General features: G+C 35.3%; 1 protein-coding gene across 1 annotated transcript in view; it reads right to left on the reverse strand.

The window, feature by feature from the left end:
- LOC115942605 (protein eyes shut homolog) overlaps positions 1-12,529 on the reverse strand; it is a 486,269-nt gene extending 473,740 nt beyond the window's left edge. Inside the window, 2 exon segments of the mRNA XM_081827582.1 lie at positions 11,730-11,851; positions 12,514-12,529. Coding sequence (XP_081683708.1) covers positions 11,730-11,851; positions 12,514-12,529 — 138 coding nt within the window.
- Between the last annotated feature and the right edge of the window lie 259 nt (positions 12,530-12,788).

Raw genomic sequence — 12,788 nt, forward strand, 5'->3', positions numbered from 1 at the left:
GCGGTAGAGGTTCTGAAAAGAAAAGAAGAAGAAGAAGGTAGCAGGAGGGGAAGAATGAAGCAGGGGAAATCAGAGGGGTAGACGAACCATGTGAGACGATGGACTCTGAAAAACAAACTGCGGGTTCTAGAGGGGAGGGGGGTGGGAGGATGGGTTAGCCTGGTAATGGGTATTGAGGAGGGCACATTCTGCATGGACCACTGGGTGTTATGCACAAACAATGAATCATGGAACACTACATCTAAAACTAATGATGTATGGGGATTAACATAAAAAAAAAAAAGAAACAGTAATAAGGACTAAATTACACTTGGACAATATGTAATAAATTGAAAATGTTTTGCACATTATATTCCTTTGCAATTGTGTAGTATCAATTTTATTTTTTATTTTTTAAATTTTTTATTATTATGTTAATCACCATACATTACATCATTAGTTTTTGATGTAGTGTTCCATGATTCATTGTTTGTATATAACACCCAGTGCTCCATGCAGTCGGTGATAGACATTGCGGAGGGTATGTGCTATGGTGGGTGCTGTGAATTGTGCAAGACTGTTGAATCACAGATTTGTACCTCTGAAACAAATAATACATTATATGTTAAAAAAAAAAATGCAGGGCACCTGGGTGGCTCAGTTGGTTAAGCGACTGCCTTCGGCTCAGGTCATGATCCTGGAGTCCCGGGATCGAGTCCCGCATCGGGCTCCCTGCTCGGCAGGGAGTCTGCTTCTCCCTCTGACCCTCCTCCCTCTCCTGCTCTCTGTCTCTCATTCTCTCTCTCTCAAATAAATAAATAAAATCTTTTAAAAAAAATGCAGTTATCAATTTTAAATTTTGTTTTAGTTTTAGTTAAAATTCATTTATTTTAAAAGTATGTTTAGTTTGTCTCAGAATGCCAAAATACACTACAAACACAGAGTGAAGTTTTAGTGTATTGTGGATATATTTATTCAAATTCATCACACAAGATCAAAGAAAAACTTGGATGCACAAATGACAGAAATGCATTGATAAAGCTAAATGTATTGGCAAATTTTAAGGAAAGATTGGTTTGCTTCCTCTGTCTACTAGAACACAGCAAGAGCAAACTCCCTGATGGCTTTTTTTCCCCCTGATGTCTTAAATGCAGCAATTGGTACCACTTGGGAAAAGTGATCAGTGGTTCACATTCTTAGAAAAAGGTTTTAAAGCTTTGGATTTTTTTGATGTTTGATTATCAGTATAACAGTTCTTAATAATGCAAAAGAAGGCAGGGGACACTTTTATGATTTTTTTTTTCTTGTTAAACTGAGTTTTTCTTAAAATGGATTTTGGATAAATTTTTACTTATTAAAATATAACTGGATTGAAACACAATACCTAAGGACCTTTTTCCTATTATACAAAGTAATTCATTCTTACGTTTAATACAGTATCTCAAATGCCAAATTCTGAGAAATGTTATCCTTTAAAATTAAAATTAAAAATTATTTACTGAAGATACTTGTCTTCACTAAATAGTTCCAGTATTTAAGCCAGTATTTAAGCTTTAATTTGTATAAATAAATTTTATGCTGTCACCTTGGGTAATTTCTGAATTGAGGTCATTTAATTGACATATTCCTAATCATCTGAAGGATGGAAATTGGATTTCTAAAATCTGTTGCAAGGCAGTAAATACCTGCTCTGAGTATTGTGGAGCAGCAATTATCAATCTGCAATGTATTTCTGAGTATTTCCTCTTAGACTCCTATTACCTCATGACACTTCCACCAACTCTCAGCTTTCTCTTCATGCCTATTGCTAGAGTCTCCTTAATTTCCCATCCCACTCCAGGAGTGCTTTTTATGCTCCATAACCTGTTTCTGATTCTGCCAATCTCTCACTGACCAATATAAATATCACACCACCTTCTAAAATGCACTGAACCACAATTACAAAGGGAACAATCAAAGCCCTTTCCTATCCCACAATCAGTATTAAGCAGTTGGATAAACTGATCCAAGTTTTCAAGTAGTTTGAGTCCCCAGCTCTTCAGCTATAGCTTGTTTTGGTTACTGTAACCATTAGCTTCTCATTGAATGAGTTTGCCAGGCTGAATATCCTACCAAAGAGGAAAGCTGCTGAGCTTTTTAAGACTGTGAATTATTTTCCAGTACTATATTTTTAGTTCAGAAGTAAGTTATGCTCTAGTAACCTGCTTATAAGCCTAGAGACTGGCATTCCTGTATTTCATTGCCTTTCTTAGGTCCAGTGCAATTGTATCTAGATGCTGTTAAATTTCTCTTACTGAATTTCTACTAATGAAATGACTCCACCTTTCTTAACTAATATTCCCTCTACAGCTCTGGTTATTTGCCAGGCTTAAGCAAGAACCATTGAACAGCTGTTCTCAGCCTATGCCAGGCTGCTTCACAGCATTAAGTGTCCAGTGTATCTTGTATATAATTTGTACCTGAAGCTCCCCCCAAATCTTGGGAGGAAAATCTCACTGGGTAGCAATATGTAGGCACCACACTTTGAAATTCCAAGTATCCTAAAAGCATTATGTGTAGTGAAAATTGTATATTCTGGAAAACATCCCTCTCATTCTGTTCAATAGCCTTTCAAGTAAGTCCTCAACAATGTCCCTTAATGGGTTTGCCTGTTCTTTCCACACCAATGTCCTTTAATAGCCATTTCCTTGGTGACTAGGACTTCTAAAATAGCTCATCAGAACTAGCCAAGGATAGCACTTTTTCCATAAAAAGTTCCCATTTGAGAGAGAAAGTAATGTTTAGCATACTAACTCTCTATCTTAATCCTAAATTTACTTTTTAGAATTCTAGCTGCAAATTCTCCTTGGACCCAGGTATTCTGTTGATGAGACACTGACACTTAAGGTTTAGTCCCTATCATCTGCTGATAGGACCATTCTCTGAATCAACCTGTCCTCCCAACACCTCTTAGGACATCTCTCAGTCCAAGCTTCAGGTGCAGATTAGCATAGGCTGGGTGCTCAGTTCTCTGAAAAGAGGCTTACAAACACAAACTATCGCCATGGCTGTACCCTTCTCCATGCAGTCCAATGAACATGGATGGCCCAATTTTTATGCACTACAGCTCTACATGTGAATCTTCTGTGCAGTATTTTAAAAATGCAGAGGCTCAGACCTCACTTCTAATATAATACATCAAAATCCTCAGGACGTGAGTCCAAAATAAGCATGTAGTTTTAGGAACGGCACAGGTGATTGTGATGTATTGTGGAGTGTCTGAAATACTGACTTGCTTTGGGGATTTTCATTCTCCCTAGTTTTGTGAGTCCAGTGGGCAACCTGCACTCAAGCCCTGTTGCTTTGAGAGGTGCAGCATGGTCTAGGATAGAAAGAGAATCTTGAGAGAAGCATGTGACCTGCAGACGTGCCCTAACTGCTATATGATACTGGGGGACCAAGAGAAAACGGCTTCATTTTGACGAACCTCATGTTTTTTCTTCGCAAAATACATCTTCTATGATATACCACTGAATTATTAAAAAAAAAAAAAAAAGTCCTGGAAAGGCAAACTACAGAAAAAAAAGTGTTATCCACATTTTCTGATAAGCAATTAGCCCTTGACTGTATATTTTAAAAAGTCATGGGATCAGTAATAACACTTTAGGCCTATATGTGTATCTCTATGTTCAAATACTCATTCACATTTATATTCATGCCAACCACATTGGTCTCTTTTGAGTTTTTGTTTCAATTTTTTTTTTAAGTACAGAGGATAAATTTTTTGTCTCCCTCTCTTAAGCACAGCAGTTTGATGAAGGGAGATTTTCTTACTCTGGGGGGGCAGAAAAGGCCAGTAACTTAAATCAGAGGAACTGATGTGGAAGACTGTGGGGCTAATAAGACTCAAGTGACGTTAGTTAGATTAAAGGCCTGAAGAGAGAAGGATCAGGCCAAGGTGTTTTGCTTTGTGTCTATCAGATGCAGCGTTTCACCAGAAATGTAGCAATCTCACAGCAAACCCTAAGGGGGTGCTCAAGAGTCCCCATGGCCTGAGATCATGTAAATCTAAAAGCTATCAGCCACCCTCGAATCTCTGGGACCTTGGCATGAGTACAAACTCCATGGGTTTCTAACTCTATGAGAAAATCTAAAAACAGTTAAAGAGATATAAAGACCTCACCATGCAGTGCATTCATTCATTCCTTATCGTTTGTTTTCTTTCTCCTTCTCTTTCTTTCTTCCTCTTTCCCTCCCTCCCTCTCTCTCCTCCCCACCTCTCTCTCTCTCTCAACAATTAAATCATCGTCATCATCATCATCATCATCATGAACATGGCATATATTTATTAATTGCTTGATATGTGGCAGGAACTATGTTAAACAATTTACAGGCAGCATCTCATCTAATCTTCATAATAATCCTGCTATTAATATGTCCATAACAAAGTTGCTATTAATATGTCCATTATTAAAATGAACTGATTGAGGCTTAGAAAGTTTAAGTGATTTGTTCGTGGTAACACAGCTAGTGAAGGCAAAGCTATTAATCTCAAAAGCCCACCCTCTTTTGTACATGCAGCCTTTGGGTTTGGAAGGGTAGGCTGCAAAATTTAACCCCACTATAATCAAGATGATGACATAGACCACACTCCATTATTTCAAACCAAAGTTGTTTTTTTTTTTATCAATTTACATACAGAGGCTACTTATCTGTGAGCTCTAATTAATATGCACATATTAGAACCAAAATAAGTTCAAATATTAATTGACCTGGGCTCCACAGCTTGATTTTGGAAAGCTCTTGATTTCTGTTTAAGCTAGGATGGTTGGCAAAAGAGTAAAGAACAATGATATATTCTCTTTTCTGTGTATGCACACACATGTGTGCATATACACTTGCACATACAATGACTTCCACATATATATATCCACTTCCTAATTCAAAGTTTCTTGGAATTTCCACTATTGATAAATTCTATATGACATAGTTAGAACATAATGGAGTTCTTTACTGATGGAGATGAAAAATTTACTGTCTTTGACCATTGTTCTTGTCAGTTAATAATCAATTGTTGAAGTCAACTTTTCTTGTGTGTGTAGGTGTGCAACATAATAGCTTTTAAAAATATTCTTATATAGACATAACTAATTAAAAATGGCATCTATCCAAATGGCAGAAAGGATGGTTTCTAGGAAAAAACTGAAATTATTTTGGACTGTAACTATCCACTAAGTTCTTAGATATAAATTGTGAAGCCTAGAGTGCAGTCTTAATTATAGTTATGTAAAGGTAGCAAATAATAATATAAAAGTACAATACAATGTTTTATTGAAATAATTTGAAGCTTAATCTGTCTCATAATTCTTTGAAAATAAACCCATTTATTGATGCATTTTGGCTAATATTGGCAATGCAAATGATATTCAATCAGTTCTGAATCATTTTTTTAAGTTGGACTATTTCTGCAAACTGTCCATTTTTATTAGAGAGTCTGAAAGTGGAAAATTCCTCTCTGATCAATTATGTTCTCACACAATATTTATGAAATTCAGTTCTGCTTGATAGATTTCTTAAACCTCAAAATTCAACCATCTGTAAATCTCACTTCTCTGTAATGAGTCTTGGAATAAGAAACAAGGGAAAATATGTCTGAACTTCCAAAATAGACTTTACAAGTCCAAAGTTATTAAAGCTCATGTATGTCTTTACTCAGGTGGATCAACAAATATTTTCTTAGGTTCTGTTTACTTTTATTTTGCATATAATTCTAAAAGATTTGATTATCTATTTCAAAGCCATGACAGGTTCAAAACAACAGATTGGAGGGGAAGAAATGATGTATTTCAGATAGACATTAACTGTGATCACAATTTACCATTGAGAGGAATATGTTGAAAGAATTATATGAGCCATCAAATGAATGAACTAAAATTTTATATTAGTCTTGGATTATACAAGAGAAACAATTCTATTACCTACTCTATTGTAGGAACAATAGAAAGCTGACACCCATCATAATGAACTACTTTCATAAATGTAATGTTAAATTATTCTCCATAAATTCTTAAAGTAAGGATCTGTATAATGAAAGGTAGAGATCTGAGCAATAAAAAAAGTAGGCAGATTTTATTCTATATAAACAAAGGTAGGTTATTTAGAATAGACATGACCAAAGGTCTTCAGTTTGTGTTACCTAATCAATGCAATGCCTTTTTTAACAATGTGTTTGGTTGTTAGCTAATGCCCCAAGATGTAGATTAAGCTTTTGGCTATACATTCAGTACTGAAGATGTTGAAACTAATCAAGTTAATCAAAAGACTTAACTGAACCTCTGGGATATCATTATAATTAATCAGTCATTGATTATTTATAATACTCTAAAAATGATTTGATCCATTATACCCAGCCTGTATAAAAAGCTATAATTTATGCATAGATTTTCTAATCAGCAAATGTCAGTATAAAGAGAGTAACACTTCACTAAGTTATTACAAGTGAGGAGAAAACAATATATTATTATCTCCCTCACAAAAGGATTGGAATGAAAAATTTAGATTTATTCCTTTTGTCTTAAAAACAAAAGCACCAAAACAGATGGAAGAATCCAATAGAGAAGATACAATGAAATACACTCCTAAAAACTCAGGAGGATAAAACTCTCGATTTTTCAGACCACCCTTTACTTCTCTTTTAAGGTGCTAAATTGTGAGTTGTCATGACACAGGAAATAAAAACCTCTGTGCTCCACCTCCAGTATCACAGATGTTTACAGCTAGAAAGTGCCATCTAGACAGCCAGTCCAGTGATTTTCAAATAGAAATACACATAAAAAAAATCACAAGGAATTACAAGTTATCTAGATGCCAGATGGATCCAGCTACTGAATCAGAATTTTTTTTTTAAAGATTTTATTTATTTATTTGACAGACAAAGACACAGTGAGAGAGGGAACACAAGCAGGGGGAGTAGAAGAGGGAGAAGCAGGCTTCCCGCAGAGCAGGGAACCCGATGCCGGGCTCGAGCCCAGGACCCTGAGATCATGACCTGAGCTGAAGGCAGACGCTTAACAACTGAGCCACCCAGGCGCCCCTTGAATCAGAATTTTAAGCATATGTATTTTTAAAGGCAACTCCCTGGTAAAGAACAATTGTGTACAACTTGTTGATTCTAGAGCAGAAGCTGATAATTCAACTAAAAAGTACAATAGTAGGTACTTGTTTATGCATATTCTGGTATTTAAATAAAATGGAAAGCTATATTTTTCTTAAATTAATAAAATAGTGCCACATAGAGTGGATATGAGTGACTATTCTAACAGTTCTTCATTTTATGGTTCTACTAAGTTGTAACTTGCAATAAATCATTGAACAAATCCATGTCAAAGTCAGACAATCTCCAAATGTTCTCGCTACTCCTTTTTTTTTTTTAATAATTTTATTTATTTATTTGACAGAGAGAGAGAGAGCAAGCACAAGCAGAGGGAGCGGCAGGCAGAGGGAGAGGGAGAAGCAGGCTCCTCCCTGAGTAAAGAGCCTGACATGGGGCTTGATCCCAGGACCCTAGGATCATGACCTCAGCCAAAGTCAGATGCTAACCAAAATGAGCCACCCAGGCACCCTAGTGAGTTATTCAAAACTTACAAGATGTTTAACCTAATCAAGTTTAAAAAAAATGAATAAGAAAAACTTTTTTTGAGGTTTAATATTTCAGATGATATTCTATAGGACCCATGACTTAAAAGCAATATCATTATACGATACAGGAATAGTAGAGATTATATATAAGAGCTAAGACATATGAGATTTGATAAATTTTGTCACATTCCCATATAACAGAAATTATTGAGAATAAAATTTGTTACTATCTTTTTTTTTTTTGCTACAAAAATGATATTTTTCTTTTCTCCATCAAGGAGTATTAAGCAGTTCTGTGTATTTGAAGAATTCTAGAGCTCCCAAACTCTGACCCTAAATCAGAGTCTCTGTTAATTTCTATCAAGTGAGATTAAGCAAATCTTTATGGAGAGAGGAGGCATGAAAAAAGTGAAGGTTTCTGTATTTGGACAGAGAACAGTTGGACTAATTCCACACTGATGGAGGGTTTGTAATCCCAGAGAGAGAGAGCAGAACCCGAGGTTTTAATAGTTCCAATTGGATATGCTGAAGGGACAACTGGGATCTCACTACTAATTAGCTAAACACCATGCACTTGAGGGATGCAGAGAAGGTTCTGGGAGCCAAATCTGGTATGAAAGGATTGGAATCATTTGGCAGATTAGCGCATATTTGAAAGTAGCATGGGGATGACAAAATGGGAATTTCAGTAGCAGCCAAGATGAACTAATGAGCAGAGGATATTACCTCATGATCCTGGTTTGAGCCACCCCCCAGCGTTTATTCTCCAATCCCAAAGGAAGGAAATGGGCAACTCTCAAATGATTAACATGGATTTTTCAACCATATGGTGGTGAAGGTAAAGGAAGTTTTATTTTTACTAGAAAACACACAAATTCAGTTTGATTTTTGCACCAGAGTATTCGGCAGAACATTTCTATCTGTAGTATACTAGTGTACATAATACATATACATTTTAACATAGTTGTATATGAATAAAAACTTTGGCTTTTCCACGCGTTAGTTCTACTGCGCTAGTTTTGTTTCTTCTGCTGTTATCAAAATTAAGCATTCATTATTCATGTAAGATATAGAGGAAAATGAAAGTAAAATGAGAGGAGAAAATACTTGAATAATTTGATCATATATATTTAAATAACCACAGAAAAATACTTATTCTCTAATATACCTAAGAAAGTTACATGAGAGAATAAATCTTATTCTACCCATTCTTAACATTTGTGTCTTGTTATGTGCTAAGCATTCAAATTTCTCTTTTCTCTCTCATTGTTTTCTCAGGTTTACTGAACCATAAAGAAGAGAAAGAAGGAAACTGGTTCATTGTTACAAAATACTTCTCATCCTGGTTTCAGAGTCTTCTGATTTTCTGCTTTTTATCTAAACTCACATTCATGATGCTTCATATAATCATAAGGAAATGCTGCAAATATAAAAATGTTAATTTAAAGCTACACTCCTACCAAGTTCAAAGAAGATGCAAGCCTAATATAAGTGGCATTGCCTGGGTTGGTTTGGAGAGTTAGCTCAGGAAAAAAAAAAAAAAGAAAAAAAAGCAGGCTGATGACTCTTACAGCCAAATATGAGTGCCTTATAGATTGAATAAAGTCATCTTTCTGTTTATCACAATTATTAAATATTTTGCAGAGGCATCACCTTCCATGTCTTTTTCTTTTCCACTTCAACACCTTTAACATTTCATGGTTTGTCTTTTTCCAATATGTTGGTAAAACACAGCAAATATGAAACTCAAACTGGACTTTGCTTTATTTCAATTATTCATGTTGCTTATTTTAGCCAGGCTTTATTTCAGTTATGAGTTTTAGCTCTGTCTGCTTTCCCCCATTTATTATTATGTAATATATTATTTTTTAAATTACATACTATTTATTCCTACACAAAAATGCAATATTTAATATAATATTGGTGTAATAGTTAACTTAGCAGGCTTGTGTGCTCAAACCCTACACATTCCAAAAGAAAAACCTTTTAACTGGGTCCTGGAAGATAACTCCTGAGCATTGCACTATCCTGTCTAAAAACAGTGTCCTTGATACCTGATGACATAATATATGTATACAGTGTGAAACGTTTACTACAATAAGGTTAATAAACACATCCATCCCATCACAAAGTCACCGTATGTGTGTGTGTGTAGATCTACTCTCTTAACAGATATCATTTATACGATACAGTATTATTAACTACAGTTACCATGAAGTACATGAGACCCCTGCAGTTTATTCATCTTATAACTGAAGGCTTGTGCCCTTTGACTAGCATCTACTTATTTCCCCCACCCTCAAGCTGCTGTTAACCACTATTCTACTCTGTTCGTTTAAGTCCCACTTTTTAAAATTCTTATTTTTCTTTACTCTTATTATAATAGTTTCTGGAAGTAGGAGTCAAGATTTTAAACTATTACTAGCCTAAAGTTAGTTTGAATAGCTTCTAACTGGCAATTTATAAAATGAATAAGTAAGAGAATACTATCCTTGCAAGTTCTATGATTTGATATGATACACTTTCTAAAGCTGCGGTCCCCACCTTGTCAAACAACTGGCTTAGTATCACACAGATAGCTGTGGCAAGGTCAGGTCTAGAAGTGGAATCTTATGGTTTTGGGTATGAAGCTCTTTCTACTACAATAAACTCCTATTATTGCTGAAGTTATCGCTGAAATCATAGGCTAAAATAAAGCTTAACTGCATTATGAAAACTAAATGATTTACCTGCAGGTAAAAGGAACTCTGGCTCAAGCCATATTAAAAAATAAGCCATGAGTGATCTTACATAATTAGACTCAGGGAGTTTCAGTCAGGAGTTCTACTATTGGTCAAGGACCAGGTTTCTTCTGTCTCTCAGCTCTGCTGTCTTCAGGGTTACTTATCATTAGGCAGCACCCCACTCCCTTCCTTGGGCTCTGAAAATGGCAACAGTAATTACATGTATAAAATCTAGTTGTTGGAAGGTCTAGAAGAGGTCACACCTACCTTTTCCTTACATCCAGTGAGGATACACCAGTGAGGAAGGCTTTCCCCAGAAAAATCACTCATCTCAGAGACCAGCATAAAGTCACATGTCCACTCCTTCAGGAGTCCCCCAAAGTGGAATGCAGTTAGAATGACTAAGACAAAGCATCTGATATGAATAAAGACAAAGCAACAGGGCCATTAAGTATACCTAAATTGTAGCTAGGTAACTGATGCACCCTCCATTTCTGGTCCTACCCATCTAAATGTTAATTGTAATTCTCCATTTAGATGCCTGCCTTCCTTGTGGGAAAGAAACAATTTGCCACAAATTAGCCTTTCATTGTAAAAACAAACAATGTCAGTACACTGATAGTCAAAATATGTCAATGAAATGAAAACGAGTCTGTTTTTCAAAACATTTTCTTCTAACTTCAACTAGTGTAGTCCTTTGGTGAAAATCAGCTTTGTTGCTAAAAGGCTAAACTGTAAGCTTACACTAGTTGTGCAGCATTAACCTGTGTTGTATGTCATCTATTTTCTCAAGTCAGTCAGTGAATCCACCTTGAGTAGGTATTTTTTATGTCAGGCTTTCTGAAAAATGAGAAGCCCGAAGGGATCCCATTGATTTGCCAACTGTGTCACAGTCCGTTTAAGGCAGAATGGCACATGCTTGTGACAGAGGTGATGACAAATGGATACGTACTGAAGGGACAGCACCAACACAGATGAATGAAGGAAATGATGGAAGTACACAACACGCAGATAGAAAGCAAGATAAAATGTGAGATTATAAATGTCAATGAAATATACTACATGTGTATATAATAACTTGAATTATATAAAAGTATGTAAGACTAATGTCATTTTTAGAATAATTTCTGAAAGTTTACACAAATTCAATATTACCAAGAATTGTGAATCCAAAGAATGATTTTGCTATTCTATAATATTTACATCAACTTATATGTAGTTATGAATGGAACACTTTTTTATTATTATTAAATTAAAATAATATTGCTTGAGTTTCTGTTGTCTAATCCTAATAAGTATATATATATGTATATATCACCTTGACATATACACAGATGTTAACTATATTTGTAGGGGTTAATTTATGCTAGCCCAGATTAAGATAAATTAATAATATTCATGGATACTAACGAGATGAAGATCTTTGCAGGTAGAATTGTGCTCACAGGCATTCAGGATACAATCATCAATGTCTTGTTCACATCTTAAGCCAGCAAAACCCGGATTGCATAAGCAGGAGTAGCCATTAACCACTGAGAACAAGAGATAAGAGAAAATAATATCCCTTTAATAACGGTATGGGTAATGCTCATTATTCTAAAGAATGTTGCATTCAACTAAATGCATTTCACTTTTAACCAAAGAAAATGTGAATTCACAGCTCTCTACAGTATTCTCTAAATAACTATTTTGCTCAGTTCTATTTAACTTTAAAACTTCAATTTTGAAATAAAAACAATCACATAAACATTTGGTAACAGTTTGCAAAGCAACAATGACAATATCCAATTTTTTTCTTCTCTATTTGTCAGTAAACAATACCTATGATAAATAGGTTACTTTTACATCAATTAACTTCTCCTTGAGTGTTTTACGTTTAATAAACCAGAAGTTAACTCCTTTTTGTGTGACAAGGTAGATTAAAGTGGGTAGTGATCTGAAAGTTAATATTGAACTACTTAAGCCTTAGTTAAAAAGAGCTTTCACATTTTATCATCAACTTTTAAAAGTAAAAATCAGAATCTGTCCTCTGTTTTATCATTAATGATAGAAAAAGAACAGTTTCTGAAGCATCTCAAGGAAGTGGTGACAGCATGAATTCTAATTATGGCTGCTTTTAGTCAGTCCCTGAGTTCTTCATTATACCTGAGATTTACCATGTAATCCACACTCCACTCTGCCTCTGTGCGTGTACCTGCTATTGCTCTCATTAAACTTTGAGGTCCTGGGTGGCAAGAGAATTTTCAGTACACTGTGTGGTATTTAGCTGGCTTCTAGATTTTTGTAGCCATGCTTCTGAACAACACGTGTACCTGGGCTTTTAAAGAAAACCAGCTCACAGCTGTCAAGAAGAGACAAGGGAGATACAAGAATGGCAGCTCTTTAGGCAGGATTTTACTACGATTATGTTTTATTTTTTCATGTGGCATCCCAGTTTTTAACCTCGCAGTGAATCAAAATAATAAATAT

The sequence above is a fragment of the Leptonychotes weddellii genome, chromosome 8 (assembly GCF_054177405.1).
Source record: "Leptonychotes weddellii isolate Sample4059 chromosome 8, ASM5417740v2, whole genome shotgun sequence".
In the NCBI taxonomy this organism is placed as follows: domain Eukaryota; kingdom Metazoa; phylum Chordata; class Mammalia; order Carnivora; family Phocidae; genus Leptonychotes; species Leptonychotes weddellii.